At 47.6% G+C, this 16,781-nt stretch overlaps 1 protein-coding gene and 1 pseudogene across 1 annotated transcript in view; both read left to right on the top strand.

The window, feature by feature from the left end:
• LOC119953461 (E3 ubiquitin-protein ligase Arkadia-like) overlaps nt 1–16,781 on the top strand; it is a 119,988-nt gene that overhangs the window by 99,873 nt on the left and 3,334 nt on the right. Inside the window, exon 12 of the mRNA XM_038777766.1 lies at nt 9,789–9,926. Coding sequence (XP_038633694.1) covers nt 9,789–9,906 — 118 coding nt within the window. The 3' untranslated portion in view covers nt 9,907–9,926. The remainder of the gene's footprint in view (nt 1–9,788; nt 9,927–16,781) is intronic.
• Nucleotides 13,785–15,152, top strand: LOC119953462 (annotated as a pseudogene).

Below are 16,781 nucleotides of genomic sequence, written 5' to 3'. Positions count from 1 at the left end.
ATTTAAACTTCCAGTGGCGGCCATGAGTTGAGCAGTTGTACAAGAGGTGGTTTTCGTCTAAGAATATCGACTAAGGCTTTTTAACCCCAACAAATGGGCACCAAAAGTATTCAGAATCCTGTAGCCTAACCCTCCATTGATCGCACTGCCCAGCAGAATACGAAAGAACCAGCTGCCCAGCCAAAAAAACCGTGAAGGGAAGGGAAGCCTCAGCTTCAGAGCAGGGAACCGCACGTGGAGGCACAGAACCGATGAGGGTCGATCCCGCAGAGCTCCCAGCACAGACCCAGGCTCTGGTGGACAAATTGATGTTCTTTATCACCTCCGATATCCAGAGATATAAGGAGGAGATTTAAAAACAATCTCCTGGCAACCATCGAAGCGGCAGTGGAACCTGCGACGGCCCACAAGAGGAGACAATGGACAATAAATATGGAGCGGCGGCTAGAGGCCCAGGTGACAACGACATGCGACCTCGGCCGCCAGGGACCAAGGGGACTGGATCACGGCACTCGAGGCCGAGGTGGAGAGCCTGGGTAAGACCCAGAAGGGGTTGAAGGATAAAGTCGACAACCAAGAGAACGTGTTGGCAAAACCTGAAAATCGTGGGGCTGCCTCAGGAAAAGGTCAGGTGAAACTCCACAGAATACATAGCAGCAATGCTCGGGAAGCTGATCGGTGAGGAGGGCTTTGCCAAGCCCACGGAGGTAGACCGCACCCACAGGTCGCTTCGGCAGGGCCGCGGACTGGGGAACCACCGCAGGCGATAATTGTGAGGCTGCACACGTACTAGGACAAAGAGGTGGGTGAAGAGCGAGAGAGGGTGCAAGTGGAAAGCACATTCCATCCGCTTGTACCAGGACATTGGTGCTGCCCTGGACAAGTGCCGGTGCCAAATCCACCCTACACTAAAGTGGGATGCAGTTTGGCATGCTCTATTTTGCCAAGCTATGGGTCATGTACCAGGGTAAAGAACTGTACTTTGATACCCTGGAGGAGGCCATCAGGTTTGTCCAGCAAAATGAACTGGGCAATCAACGATAGAGGGCAATGGCCAGAATGTGGCTGCAAGAATTTGATTGGGGCAGAGGTGACTGCAGGCAGAGGCTTGGAGGGAAGGTGGGGGGGGTTTAAATAGGGGAGTCCGACTGTCAGGGGAGCAGCCTCTGCACTAGCGAGCAGGCTGGAGTATGGAAGTACAGTGAAGGAGGAGGATGTGGCGCGCCTCCCGAGAGGGAGGGAGCATCTGGCAGAGAGGAGGGGAAGTTTCCCTTCAGGGAGAAGGGGGTAAAGCCAAGGATGGGGGGTGGGGTGGAGAAACCAGGAGGAGATGCACAATGGTAGAGGGGTATGGGGGGGGGGGGGGGGGGGGAAACAGAGGTGTGTAGAGTGCTGGTTGCAGCAGACAACACGTGGAGATGGCGAAAATGGGGAAGTAGTCGGTGGCCATCTTGAATAGCCCGTGAGCTTGGGCAGACCTGGACTAACAGGGCCAGGCCCACAGGATGAGTATGGTTGACCTCACAGGAGGAGGTGGTGTTGCAGCCTCCCAAAAAAACTCAGGATAGTAACATGGAACATGAGGGGCCTTAACGGGCAGGTGAGAAGATTCCGGGTCCTCGCTCATCCCAAGAGTTTTGAGGCTGGACGTAGCCTTCTTACAGGAGACGTACCTAAGAGAGAGGTACCGACTGCGGTTAAGGAAGGGCTGGATAGGACAAGCATTTCATTCATCTTCTGACACCAGGAAAAGAGGGTAGCCATACTAATCAACAGGGCAGTTTCATTCACGGTGACGAGCACAGTGAGGTGATACGTAATGGTCAGCGAGACCCTAAAAGATGATACGTAATGGTCAGCAAGACCCGGTAGACCTGGTAAATATATATCTCAACCTGTGATGACGCCGAATTTGTCAAAAAAATGATGACAAAAATCCCGAATGTAGACACCCACCGACTTATCATGTGGTGGGGACTTTAACTACGCACAGGACCCAACAATGGACAGATCCAATCCCAGGACAGGAACCATGGCCAGTATGGCACGAGAACTGAATACCTTTATGGAGCAGATGGAGGTGATGGGTGGGTAGACCCATGGAGGTTCAATCACCTGAGAGAAAAATAACTCTCATCCCACGTGCACAAGGCCTACTCGCGTGACCTGCTGGTCATAGGAAAAGGTGCGTCCAGGGGTAACAAAGGCAGAATACTCTATGATTGCAATCTCCGACCAGATGCCACGTTAAATGGACGTGAGGTTGGTGAAGGGCTGACCCAACGCCCCCCATGGAGGCTGGATACAGCTCTCCCCGCTGAGGAGGAATTTAGTACAAAGATATCACAGGCCATAGGCGGCTATGTAACCTGCAACCCGAGGTTACCCTCTCACCCTCCACCTTCCGGGAGGTACTGAAGGTGGTGATCGGGGTGAAAACCTAGCTTATAGGGCCCTTCGGGACAGGAAAGAAAGGGCAGCAAAGCAGCGGCTGATTGACTCCATACTGGAGGTGGAACGGCGGTACTCCATGGCCCCAACCATGGACCTGATGGCAGAGAGGGAAAAGCTGCAGATTGAATTTGGTCTGCTGTCCAGAAGGAAGGCAGTCTACCAGCTCCACCAGGCACGGGGCACCTTCCACGAACATGGAAACAAGGCCAGCCGCATGCTGGCACACCAGCTAAGTAAGCAAGCAGCCCCAAAAGTTCGGGTCAAAAATGGTAGGATTGTAGCAGACCCAAATGAGGTTAATGAGGCTGTTGCAAACTTTTACCGAGGGCTATACACCTGAACCCCCGGAGTGGGGCTCACGGATAGAACAGTTCCTCAATAGACTGAATATATTCCGTGGTGGAGGAGGACAGAAAACAAGAGCTGGAAGCACCGCTAGAACTGGGCAAAATCGTGGAATGCATTAATTCCATGCAGTCAGGGAAAGCACCAAGACCAGATGGATCCCTGGTAGACTTTACAAAAAATTTGCAATTGCGCTGGCCCTGCACTTGTGGGACGTGTTCGACAACTCAGTGTCAAAGGGGGCCCTGCCACCCATGCTAGCCCAGCCTTTGATCTCATTGAAGCCCAAAAGGAGCAAAGATCTGACAGATTGTGGAGCAGAGACATATCTCTCCCTTAAACACGGAAAATCCTAGAGAAAGCTCTGGCAAGGTGCCGGGAGAGCTGCCTGCCAGAAATGTTCAGGGAAAATCAGACCACGTTTCTCAAGTGCAGGCAACTAACATCAGACGCTTGCTGAATGTAATGTGACCCCAGACACCAGAGGTGATCATCTCCCTGGACACTGAAAGCCTTTGATCTAGTAGAATGGAGATGCTTGAACGGTTTGGGTTTGGAGCAGAGTTCACCTTGTGTGTGAAGCTCTTGTACAGCCCTACCATGGTGAGCGTACGGACAAACGCCACCAGCTCCGAATACTTCAAGCTGCACAGGGATAAACGGTGGGGGTGCCCATTATCCCGGCTCCTGTACGCACTGGCAATCGAACCGCTGACCATAGCCCTTAGATCAGTGAAGTGGAGTGGTAGACGGACTTTCAGAGAAGGGGCACAGAGCAAAGCAGACTCGGGTGACCTGCTTCTGCACATGTCATATCCTAGCCAGCATGGAGAAGATAACAGGATTGTAAAATTCCAATACAAGAGTGGGTTTATTTTTACTACCTTCCAATCCATACGGACCATTCTAGAATTGAAAGAATTTTGTCAGATCAAAATCAGTGCACTTATCTCTGCAGCTATTCTGAAATCCCAAAGTCGGGGACCATCAGGCCCATGGAACTTGTCGACTTTTAGTCTCAATTTCTCCAGTAAGATTTCTTTGCTAATAATTTATTTAAGTTCCTCATTCTTGTTAGACACTTGGTGCATTCTGAGAAGAATGGTGTAAAAATATTTGATTGATGTCTCTGTCACTCTCTTATCCCAATATAATTTCTTGTGTCTGCCTTCAAGAAATCCACCTTTATTTCATCTTGTATCTTCTATTTACACATTTCCTTTTTAAACTCGTGCTAGTTTACTCTCATCCTCTTTTCTATTTCTTTATCAATTTCTTTGTCCTCCTTTGCTGAATTTTTAAAATCCTCCCAATCCTCAAGCAAAATTCAAGCTTTGTTTACTCTAATACAGAGTTTTTCAAACTTTTTTGCCCGTGGCCCATTTTTACCAACTGACCACCTTTGGAGCCCACCTGACATTCGCGACCCTCCTTTAATGTGACAGGTGAGCCTGCTTGGTCCTCACAATCTCACTTGCTTTGTTATTCAATGTTACATTTCTGCTAAGGAGTTCAGCTGATGATTTAAGATCTCAATGGATCCATTGAAAATAAATCAAGAGATTTGCCCTCGAACTCGCCATGTTTAGTCTTCAAATGCCTTTTAAGTTTTGAGAGTTTTAAACTTTCATTTGCCAGCGCTTCCCTGCATATAACCCACATGAACTTTGCATCCTGATTTGAAGTGGCACAATTAATGAACACATACCGCAAGCAATCCTCTTCATGCTGCTTTGTTCCTGTTTTCAGCTTCTTCATGGGTTGTTCACCAGAGGCCCTGGAGTTCACACCAGCACTGCTGGCAGCTACAAAATGGAGGAATCTCTCTTATACCCAGAAGACGTGACCTCTCTGTCGCCCCTCCAAACAGGAAGACTCCAGCAACTTAAAAAGAAATCTGCTCCTGGGTAAACGCGCTAACGTCAGGAGGAGATGTTCTGCCCCTCTAGGCTCCAAGCCGGCGCACTGCGACGCAGGCCAGAACGGCCAGCATTCTGAAAGCCAGGCGCGCCGTTGGGCACTACTTCCTGCGATCTGGAACATCGCTATGCATTGCTCCGTGACCCTCCCGACACCCGTGGGACGCAACCCTGGGTTTGCAAATGACTACTTAAATACTACCTGTAACTACTTTTGTTGGCCACAAGTGGACCACACTTCTCATGGGATTTTAATTCCTTAAGAAATTCACGACCCATGCTGGCCGACCTAAGTGACCTAAACCGGCCGAACTTGGCGACACACCATTATTGCTTATATTTAAGGCGGCAGGTGAGCCTGCTTGGTCCTCACAATCTCACATGCTTGGTTATTCAATGTTACATTTCTGCTAAGGACTTCAGCTGACGATTTAAATTCTCGCTGTATCCTTTGAAACAAATCAAGAGGTTTTTCCTCAAACCCGCCATGCTTAGTCTTCAAATGCGTTTGAAGATTTGAGGCTTTCATTTGCCAGTACTTCCCTGCATATGACACACATGGGCTGTGCATCCTGATTTGCATTGGCACAATGAAAGTCATGCCTCAAGAAATCATCTTTATACTGCTTTGTTCATGATTTCAGTTCTTAATTGTTTGTTCACCAGATGCCCTGGAGCTCTGGATCAGTTCACACGAGAACTGCTTTGTCCTGCCCTGGACTCTCCCGAGAAGCTCTCCAGTGGATTCAGTTTTGAGATCCTGGTCTGTTTGTATCTCTGGTCCTCTCTTCCTTATTATAAAATAATCCATCTTCATGTTCTTCACACAGTCCTGTTGCTTGCTTGCTGGCAGCTACAAATTGGAGGAATCTCTCCATGATTTTGTGCCCAAAGCACGGATGTGCAGGGTGCGTGGAGTCGATGTACGTGCTGGGCGCATGACCTTCTCTCTGCCGCCACATCTGACGGAAAGACTCTATCATTCATATTTAAAGGCCGGTCGTTTGATTGTGAGTGGGGTATTGAAAAGGGCACCGGTAGTGTTGGTAAATGTGCATGCCCCAAATTGGGATGATGTGGGTTTTATGATGGGGTTGCTGGCAGCAATCCCGGATTTGACCACGTACCAGTTGATCATGGGAGGAGATTTTAACTGTGTCCTGGAGCCGAGGGTGGATAGATAGAGTGGGTCGATGGGTAGGGTACAAATGGCAAGGGAGTTGGGGGGGTTTATGGAGAGGATGGGTATGGTGGATCCATGGCGCTTTCGGAACCCAGGGGGAAGGAAGTATTCCTTCTTTTCACACGTCTATAAGGTGTATTCGAGGATTGATTGCTTTGTAGTGAGTCGGGAGATTTTGGTTGGGGTGGAGGGGGCAGAGTATGCGGGGATAGTTATCTTGGACCATGTACCCCACTGGCTGGATATTCGGTTCAGTACGAAACGAGAGCAGAGGCCGGCGTGGAGGTTTCACTCGGGGTCGTTGGTGGATGGTGGTTTTTGTGATAAGGTGCGGTTGGCAATTAGGGATTATGTGGAGTTCAATCAGAATGGGGAGGTGTCGGTGGGCATTTTTTGGGAAGCACTGAAGGCAGTAGTCCGGGGAGAAATGATCTAATTTACGGTTCGTGTGAATAAGGAAAGGAGGGTGGAACATGACCGTCTAGTGAGCGAGATAGTGGAGGTGGACAGGGAATATTTGAGGGTGCCCACCGTGGAGGGATTGGCGAGGAGGAAAAAGTTGCAGGGGCAATTTGACAGGCTGACAACGGGGAGGATGGTAGGGCAACTGCGTAGGGCAAGAGGGGTGCAGTACGAGTATGGGGAGAAGGCGAGCCACATGATGGCGCACCAGCTGTAGAGGCAGGCTGCCTCCAGGGAAATATTGAAGATCCGGGCTGGGGATGTGGTGTCAGAGCCAGGGAAGATAAATGAGGCATTTAGCGAATATTACCAGGGACTTTGAGGCAGACCCAGGAGGAGAGGAAGGGTACACGGGGTGAAGATATGGAATCAGCTAAGGAGGCATTTTAGGGTGGAAGGGCTGTTGGCGCTAATGCCCGGGGGGGGGGGGGGGGGGGAATAGTTTATAAAAGAGGTGGAGGGAAGTGGGCTGGTCAAGGGGAGGGATTTGTATTTGGAGGAAGGGTCTGCCAGTCTGGAGGAGCTAAGGGAGAGAGTAGAGCTGCCGAAGGGTCGTGAGTTCAGGTATCTACAGGTTAGGGACTTTGCACGAAAGGTCTGGAAGGGGTTCCCAGATTGCCACGATACACCCTGCTGGAGCGACTGCTGCTTCCGGATACGGAAGGTGAGGGAAGAATTGGGGATATGTATAAGTGGCTGGGGGAGCAGGGAGGCGAGCAGGTGGTGAAGGTCAAGGAAAAATGGGATGCGAAGTTGGGAATGGAGATCAATTATGGAGTAAGGCACTGCGAAGGGTAAACTGACCTCCTGGGCAAGGTTGAGCTTGATACAGTTTAAGGTGGTGTACAAGGTGCATATGACTTGGTCGAGAATGAGTGGGTTCTTTCAGGGGGTAGCAGATGAGTGTGAGAGGTGTGGGCGGGGGCCAGCGAATCATGCGCACATGTTTTGGGGTTGTGAAAAACTGGGAAGATTCTGGGCGGGAGTGTTCACGGTCTTATATTTGGGGTTTCAGAGAAGCCAGAGCTCATGGAGAGGAGGAAAGCCGATGTCTTGGCCTTCGCCTCTGATTGCACAGCGATGAATTTTGCTGGAGTGGCGGTCGGCATCGCCACCGGGGGTAGCACCATGGTTGGGTGACATGTATGACTTCCTGCGGTTCGAGAAGATAAAGTATGAGTTAAGGGGGCTCAGCAGGAGAGGTGAAAAGGTGGGAGATGTTTTTGACCGTGTTTGAGGAGCTGTTCGTCGCAGGGGGGTGGGTGATGGGTAGGGGGGGGGGGGGGTGAATGAGGAGAAAAATCTGTACAGACTGTATAGTTGATTGTTGGGAAGAACGTTTCCCGGGGTGTTTATTTGATGTAACCTACTTTGATACAAGTTTGAATAAAAAAGGCCTGTCGTGAGTGGCATTCTTTTTTTTTCACTTTACTTCAAAACTTTATTTCCAATACGTGATTTTTCTAAGTTTCTGACTTTTTACGACTGAAAATTAAAACAATTTCAGTTGAACTATATTTTAAATATATTCCCATTTCTTTAGAAATTTAAACCAGTATAGAAAAAAAGTACAATCTTGTTTCTACTTCACAAACTATAACTTTAGATGCGATGAAGTAACTTGTCAAATACATGCAATGTCACAATATTTCTTAGTGGTTCCACTGCATTGCACTATCCAAACATCCAAGTCATCTCCTTCTCCATTCTCACCAAAATCACTTAATTCCTGGTTTCCTGAGAGTGGTGACACAAAGTGATGACCGTGTAGGTTTCTTCCAGTGTTGACATGCGTCAGCCGTATTGATGGCTGTATTGACTGGCCACATTTGATCAGTGTTCCTCGCCGACAGGCCTGGCATGGCTTCCCCCTCACTGTCTAGTAGCAGCATCCACCCAGGCACAGACTGCTGACCACTTCCCGGCCAGTACGTCAGGTCGTGGAAGTGCAAGAGGCCTGTGCCGGTCGTTGAGCCAAGCACCACGCAGAGGACGAGCACCAGAGTGGAGCTCCAAGCTGGGACCATCACTGTTTGAATTGTGCGTCCCCCCCCATGTGGATGCCTGTCAGCTCCTGTTGTCGTGTCTACCCCACCGCATTCTTAAAAGCCCGTTGCGGACTTCATCCCGCAATCTGGAATGCCACAACTGATCGCTCCGCGACTCTCCCGACACCCTCCGTGGGTCACGACCCTGAGTTTGAAAAACCCTGTTCTAGGGGTGGAGTTCACTCGGTTTGGTAAGTGCTGCCAAAGGAGCCTTGGTGAGTTGCTGCAGTGCATCTTTGAGATGGTACACACTGCTGCTATTGTTCATCAGTGGTGGAGGGAGTGAATGTTTCAGGTGGTGGGTGGAAATTTGCCACGCTGTTGTCATATCTCTTAACCTGATTTCCCAGTCTACCTTGGCCAACATCGCTTCTACAACCATGTAATGGTTGTTAGATCAAAACAATTAATTAATTTCTCTCTGCTATTAATTAATCTATCTTATTGCACATTTAGATTTCTAGAACCTGTAGCTTTTTTTCTAATTCTATCTGATGTCCTATTACCTTATACACTCTCACTGTACCTTCCTGACCCACTCTACTTATTTGTAACCAAATCTGCTTTATAGGTTTGCCATTTCTCTTGCTGTTTATAAATGTACCCCCCTCCCCTTCATTCGTAGACTCCTGTCTGCTGTGTTAGCTGTGTGATTATCCAGAACACTAGCCTCAGTTTGGTTTCATTGGATCCCATCCCAATTCATCACTTATAATAATAATCTTTATTAGTGTCGCAAGTAGGCTTACATTAACACTGCAATTAATTTACTGCGAAAAGCCCCTAGTTGCCACCCTCCGGCGCCTGTTCAGGTATACTGAGGAAGAATTCAGAATGTCCAAATTACCTAACAGCACGCCTTTCGGGACTTGTGGCAGGAAACTGGAACACCGGAGGGAACCCATGCAGGACGGGGAGAACATGCAGACTCCATACATACAGTGATCCAAGCTGGGAATCGCACCCGGGTCCCTGGCGCTGTGAAGCAACTGTGTTAACCACTGTGCTACTATGCGTAATTCCTTGGGTTCCACCAGTCCTCTGACATCACTTTCAGATTTGCATATTTTTTCAGATTCTTTCCCGTGGCTGGATGGCCTCTGTTCCTGTTGAGTTTACCCTCCGCTCCTGTTCTTGCTGCAAATCCTGTGTCTCTGCTGATAATTTGAGCTCAAATTCAGAAGCAATTAATTATCATGTAAAGCTTGCTTTTCGAGACAGAATTTGCATCCTGTATTGAATGCATACTTGGAGATTTTTTACTAGAATTGATTATCAAAATCTGCAAACTCATTAGTGAGGAATTAAACTTATGAATTGTTTCAATGATTGCTGAGGCACTCAGCCAAACATATCACTATTTATTCTTCATTGCAGGCGTCTCCCATGCATGCATCTCTTCCACCAGATTTGTGTGGACCAGTGGTTGGCCACCAGTAAGAAGTGTCCAATTTGCCGAGTTGACATTGAAGCCCAGCTTCCTGTTGATACTTAACTGCCCGGAGAGTACAGAAGGTAAAGTCATACAATTGTTTGATTTGATATGTTCAATTAACAGGAGCAGAAACATAACAGAGAAAGTAAAAAAGGTCCCTGAAGACGGCAGGACAGGTGGATAAGATAATTATTATTATAATAGTAACGATTATTATTAAAGATTAAGTGATGATGGGATTGGGATGGGATCCAATTAAACCAACCTGAGGCTAATGTTTTGGTTCATAAAGCATATTGGGACACTTGCCTTTATTAGCCAAAGCATAGAATATAAGAGCAGGGAGGTTATAATGGAGCTGTGTAAAATGCCCATTAGGCCACAGCTAGAGTACTGTGTATAGTTCTGCTCGTCACACTATAGGAAAGATGTAGTTGCAATAGAGAGGGTGCATAGGAGATTCATCAGGATGTTTCCTGGGCTGCAATGTTTCAGCTATGAAGAGAGGTTGGTTAGGCTGGGGTTGTTTTCCTTGGAGCAGTGAGGGCTGAGGGGGGACCTGATTGAGATGTACAAAATTCCGAGCGGTAGATGGGAAGGAACTTTTCTCCTTTGTAGAAGGGTCAATAACCAGGGGACATAATTTAAGGTAAGGAGCAGGGGATTTGAGGAAAAACCTTTCACCCAGAAGGTGGTGGAAGTCTGGAACTCACTGCCTCAAAGAGTGGTGGAGGTGGGAACCCTCGCAATATTTAAGAAGCGTTTCATTGAGCACTTGAAACGCTATAGCATAGAAGACTATTGACTAGGTGCTGAAAAATGGGATTAGAATAGATAGGTAATAATAATCACTTATTGTCGCGAGTAGGCTTCAATGAAGTTACTGTGAAAAGCCCCTGCTCTCCACATTCTGGCTCCTGTTCTTGGTTCTGGTCTTGGGTGACTCTGTGGGGAGTTTGCACATTCTCCCTGTCTGAATGGGTTTACTCCATGTGTTCCAGTTTCCTCCCGCAGTCCAAAAATGTGCAGGATAGGTGGGGTTACGGGAATAGGGTGGGGGAATGCGCCTGGGTAGGGTGCTTTTTTTCAGAGGGTCGGTGCAGACTAGTTGGAATTTTATTTTATAATTTGGAATACCCAGTTCTTTTTTTTTTACAATTTAGGAGAAATTTAGCGTAACTAATCTTGCACATGTTTGGGTTGTGGGTGTGAGACCCATGCGGACACGGGGAGAATGTGCAAACTCCACACAGACAGTGACCCAGGGCCGGGATCGAACCTGGGTCCTCCACGCTGTGAGGCAGCAGTGCTAACCACTGCACCACTCTGCTGCCCTGAGCACTGTGGGGATTCCATGGGAGACCAATACTGCACACAATACTGCAGCAAGGCATCCCTGCTCCTGCCTGTGAATCCAGCACGGTGGCGCAATAGGTTAGCCCTGCAGTCTCACGGCGCCGATGTCCCAGGTTTGATCTCAGCTCTGGGTCACTGTCCGTGTGGAACATAGAACATAGAACAGTACAGCACAGAACAGGCCCTTCGGCCCTCAATGTTGTGCCGAGCCATGATCACCCTACTCAAACCCACGTATCCACCCTATACCCGTAACCCAACAACCCCCCCCTTAACCTTACTTTTATTAGGACACTACGGGCAATTTAGCATGGCCAATCCACCTAACCCGCACATCTTTGGACTGTGGGAGGAAACCGGAGCACCCGGAGGAAACCCACGCACACAGGGGGAGGACGTGCAGACTCCACACAGACAGTGACCCAGACGGGAATCGAACCTGGGACCCTGGAGCTGTGAAGCATTTATGCTAACCACCATGCTACCCTGCTGCCCTTAGTTTGTACATTCTCCCGTGTTAGAACAAAGAAAAGTACAGCACAGGAACAGGCCCTTCGGCCCTCCAAGCTTGTGCCGACCATGCTGCCCGTCTAAACTAAAATCTTCTACACTTCCTGGGTTCATATCCCTCTATTCCCATCCTATTCATGTATTTGTCAAGATGCCCCATAAATGTCACTATCGTGTTTGTGTGGGTTTCACCCCTACAGCCCAAAGATGTACAGGGTAGGTGGATTGGCCACGTTAAATTGCCCCTTAATTGGAAGAAAATAATTGGGTACTGTAAATTTTTTTTAAAAAGAAATTCATCGGAATAGTCAAGTTTAAATTAACAATGGCAAGGGTAGGGCAGCATGGTGGCGCAGTGGTTAACACACAGATGTGCAGCATAGGTGGATTGGTCATGCTAAATTGCCCCTTAATTGGAGAAAATGAATTGGGTACTCTGAATTTATATTTTTAAAAATGATGGCAAGGGTTTCAGCAGATGAGCTTAATCGGGGCAAGGTTGACTGATGTTACAGTGATGAAAATAGGTGATCTTGATGAGGTTATGGACGTGAGGTCAGAAACTCTTCTTGGGACCAAAGTTAATAGAGACTGGCTTCATCTCAGACTGTTGCCAGGGAGAGGAATAGAGTCAATAGCTAGGGTGTGGGGTTTTGAATAGGGACGAAAAACAATAGCTTAAATCTCAATGTTTAATGAAATGAAAAGAAAATCACTGATTGTCACAAGTAAGCAGGCTTCAAATGAAGTTACTGTGAAAAGCCTCTAGTCGCCTGTTCGGGGAGGCTGGTGTGGGAGTTGAACCATGCTGCTGGCCTGCCTTGGTCTGCTTTCAAAGCCAGCTCTTTAGCCCTGTGCTAAACCAGCCCCCTGGTTTAGCACATGGGCAGCTCGGTGGCGTAATGGTTAGCTCTGCTGCCTCTCGGTGCTGAGGTCCCAGGTTCGATCCCGGTCCTGGGTCACTGTCAAGAACAAAGAACAATACAGCACAGGAACCTGCCCTTTGGCTCTCCAAGCCTACGCCAACCATGGTACCTGCCTACATTAAAACCGTATGCACTTATGGAGTCCGTATTCTTCCATTCCCACCCTAGTCATATATTTATCTAGGTTCCCCTTAAATGCCTCTATCGTACCTGCTCCCATCACCTCCCCCAGACAGCGCGTTCTATACATTTACCACCCTCTGTGTAAAAAAAAAAAAGAAATGTTCACATCTGTTCTAAACTTTTTCCCACGCTCTTTAAACCTATGTCCCCTAGTACTTGACTCTCCTACCCTTGGAAAGAGCATCTGACTACACTGTCCATGCCACTCATAATTTTGTAGATCTCTATCAGGTCACCTTTCAACGTCTGTCATTCCAGTGAGAACAGACTGAGTTTTTCTAACCTCTCCTCATAGCAAATGCCTTCCATACCAGGCAACATCCCAGTAAACCACTTCTGTACCCTCTCCAAAGCATCCACATCCTTCTGGTAGTGTGGTGATCAGAATTGTACACAATATTCCAAATGAGGCCTAACTAAGGTCCTGTACAGCTGCAACATGACTTGCCAATTTTTATGTTCAATGTCCCGACCGATGAAGCCGATGCCTTGACCACCTTATCCACATGCGTTGCCACTTTCAGTGGACATGCACACCCAGATCTCTCTGCCTGTCAAGACTCTCAAGAGTTCTACCATTTACTGTATGATTCCTACATGCATTGGACCTTCCAAAGTGCATTACCTCACACTTGTCCGGATTAAACTCCATCTGCCGTTTTTCCGCCCAAGACTCCAACCAGTTTGTATCTTGCTGTATCCTCTGACAATCCTCGTCACTATCTGCCTCCACCAATTTTTGTGTGGGCTGCGAAGTTGCTAATCAGACCAGCAACATTTTCTTCCAAATCCTTTATATACACTACGAACAACAAAGGTCCCAGAACTGATCCCTGTGGAATGCTGCTAGTCACAGCCTTCCATTCAGAAAAGCACCCGTCTACTGCCACCCTCCATCTTCTGTGCCCAAGCCAGTTGTATATTCAACTTGCCAGCTCTCCTCTGATCCCATGTGACTTCACCTTTTGTACCTCTACCATGAGGTTCCTTTCAAAGGCTTTACTGACCACAGAAGCTCCCCTGAATCCCAAAGCCAACAGAAAAAAGATGACACAGATGATGTTTGAGACCTTCAACACCCCAGCCATGTATGTTGCCATCCAGGCTGTGCTGTCCCTGTATGCCTCTGGTCGTACCACAGGTATTGTTATGGACTCTGGTGATGGTGTCACCCACACTGTGCCCATTTATGAGGGTTGTGCACTTCCCAATGCTATTCTGCATCTGGATCTGGCTGGGCGTGACCTGACGGACTACCTCATGAAGATTCTGACAGAGCGAGGGTACTCTTTCACCACCACAGCAGAAAGGGAAATTGTCCGTGACATCAAAGAAAAACTGTGCTATGTAGCCCTGGACTTTGAACAAGAAATGGCCACTGCTGCTTCCTCTTCTCTGGAGAAGAGCTACGAGCTCCCTGATGGTCAGGTCATTACCATTGGCAATGAGCGATTCAGATGTCCTGAGGCACTGTTCCAATCATCCTTCTTAGGTATGGAATCTTGTGGCATCCATGAAACTACTTTCAACTCCATCATGAAGTGTGACGTTGATATTGGTAAAGACCTATATGCTAACACAGTATTGTCTGGTGGTACTACCATGTACCCTGGAATTGCTGACAATGCAGAAAGAAATCACAGCCCTCGCACCCAGCACCATGAAAATCAAGATCATTGCTCCACCTGAGTGTAAATATTCTGTCTGGATGGCGGTTCCATCTTACCTTCCAGCAGATGTGGATCAGCAAGCAGGAATACGATGAGTCTGGCCCATCCATTGTGCACCACAAATGCTTCTAAATGGACTGCAAGCAGGTGCATAGCATTTGCTGCATAACTTTGAAAAGTTAGAGTAATTTTTTTTGTTTTGCCCAGGCAATTACACCTCATGCTAGCCTCATGAAACTGGAAGAAAGAGCCTACTTGTAAAGAAATTACCACCTCTTCAGAAAGCTAGTATGAAGTGTTTTGAAAGGAGCACTGTTGGATTGTTGAATAATCACCTTTCTGTCTTGCTGCCATTCTTGCAGGGTTTGAAACATATTGCATTTCAGGCCTTACAGCCCTGCTGTTCTATTGTTTTTCTCAGCAGTTCATGGGGCTGAAAACTTGAGTTGCAAAAAAAAAGTTGTATTTACACCTGTAAATTTATGCATGAGAGTTAGTTTATGTGAGTTAGTTTATGTATGATTTATTTTTGTACGTTGCCTTAATGTTCATTTTCACATGGTCGAGAACCAAAATTTGTAAGTCATCTGGATGTTGACTATTGTAATGCCCAACTGACATTTCATTTTGAGGGAAAACCAAGTAAAGTACTATATAGAAACTGGAAAAAAAAGGCTTTACTGATGTCAATGTACACAACATCTACTGCCTTTCCCTCATCCATCATCTTTGTCACTTCCTCGAAAAACCCGATCAAATTAGTGAGGCACGACTTCTCCTTCAGAAAACCGTGCTGTCCATCACTAATAAGTTCATTTGTTTCCAAATGTGAGTAAATCCTATCTCTAAGAACCTTGTCCAATAATTTCCATGCCACTGACATACAATTTACTGGCCTATAGTTTCCTGGATTATCCCTGCTGCCCTTCTTAAACAATGGAACAACATTGGCTACTACTCTCCTTTCCTCTGGAACTTCACCTGTAGCCAATGAGGATCCAAAGATTACAGTCAAGGCCCAGCAATTTCCCCCCTTGCCTCCCTCAGTATTGTGAGATCGATCCCATCTTTAATGCTATTAAGATGCCCAACACTTCTTTATTAATATCAACATGACTCCGAATATCTTCACACTCTAACCTACACTCCTCATCCATCAACCCCTTCTCTTTGGTGAATGCTGAGGCAAAGTATTCATTTAGTATCTTGCCATTTCCTCTGGTTCCAGAAATAGATTCCCTCCCACCTCTCTTTGACACCAGTTCTTGGGCTACCCACAGTACAGTCGAGGTGACTGAGTTGACATCTCCCAGAATCCTCTTCTGCCACCTCTACTGGACGATGATCTTCCTCCTGTTTGTTACAGGAGGGGTTCTTCGGCTACCCACATGTCCATGTGGAGTTTGCACATTCTCCCCATGTTTGCAATCGTTTAATCCCCACAACCCAAAGAGGTGGATTGGCCACGCTAAATTTAATCTTAATTGGAAAAATTAATTAGGTACTCTAAATTTATTTTTCAAAACCTTGTTGGAGGAAAAGTCTGATGAGCAGTCTGATAATTTAGCAACATCCGAGGTGTCGAGGGAGGGAGATGGTGGTGTGGTATAGCTGGGTGTCATCAGCTGGATGATGTTGTTGAAGTATATGAGAAACGGGAGGGAGCCAAGAATAGATCCTTGGGCGACACCAAAGCTCGCTGTGCAGGGTCAGGTTTTTTTTAAAATTCAGAGCACCCAATTCATTTTTTCCACCTAACTTGCACATTTTTGGGTTGTGGGGGCAAAACACGGGGAGAATGTGCAAACTCCACACGGACAGTGACCCAGAGCCGGGATCGAACCTGGGACCTCTGCGCTGTGAGGCAGTAGGCTAACCCACTGCGCCACCGTGCTGCCCTGTGCAGGACCAGGTTGAGAAGCTAATGTAACTGATTCTCTGGCTATCATTAGATAGACAAGAGTATAACCAGGTGAGAGCAGTCCCATCCAACTGGATAACACCAGAGAGGTGTTGGAAGAGCATGGTGCGGTCACTGTGTCAGAGGCTGCAAACAAAAGGGAAGGACATGATCCCTTCCCTGCCCCGACGACTCCATTGAATTATCAGATTGCTTAGCAGACATCCAGTAATAATAATAATCTTTATTAGTGTATCAAGTTGGGGGGCATGGTAACGCAGTGGCTAGCGCTGTTGTCTCACGGCACTGAGGTCCGAGGTTCGATCCCGGCCATGGGTCACTGTCCGTGTGGAGTTTGAACATTCTCCCCGTGTCTGCCCACAACCCAAA

This window comes from Scyliorhinus canicula, chromosome 18 (genome assembly GCF_902713615.1).
Source record: "Scyliorhinus canicula chromosome 18, sScyCan1.1, whole genome shotgun sequence".
In the NCBI taxonomy this organism is placed as follows: Eukaryota; Metazoa; Chordata; class Chondrichthyes; order Carcharhiniformes; family Scyliorhinidae; genus Scyliorhinus; species Scyliorhinus canicula.
Note: the sequence above shows the minus strand (reverse complement) of the source record. Positions and strands in the feature narration are given on the sequence as shown.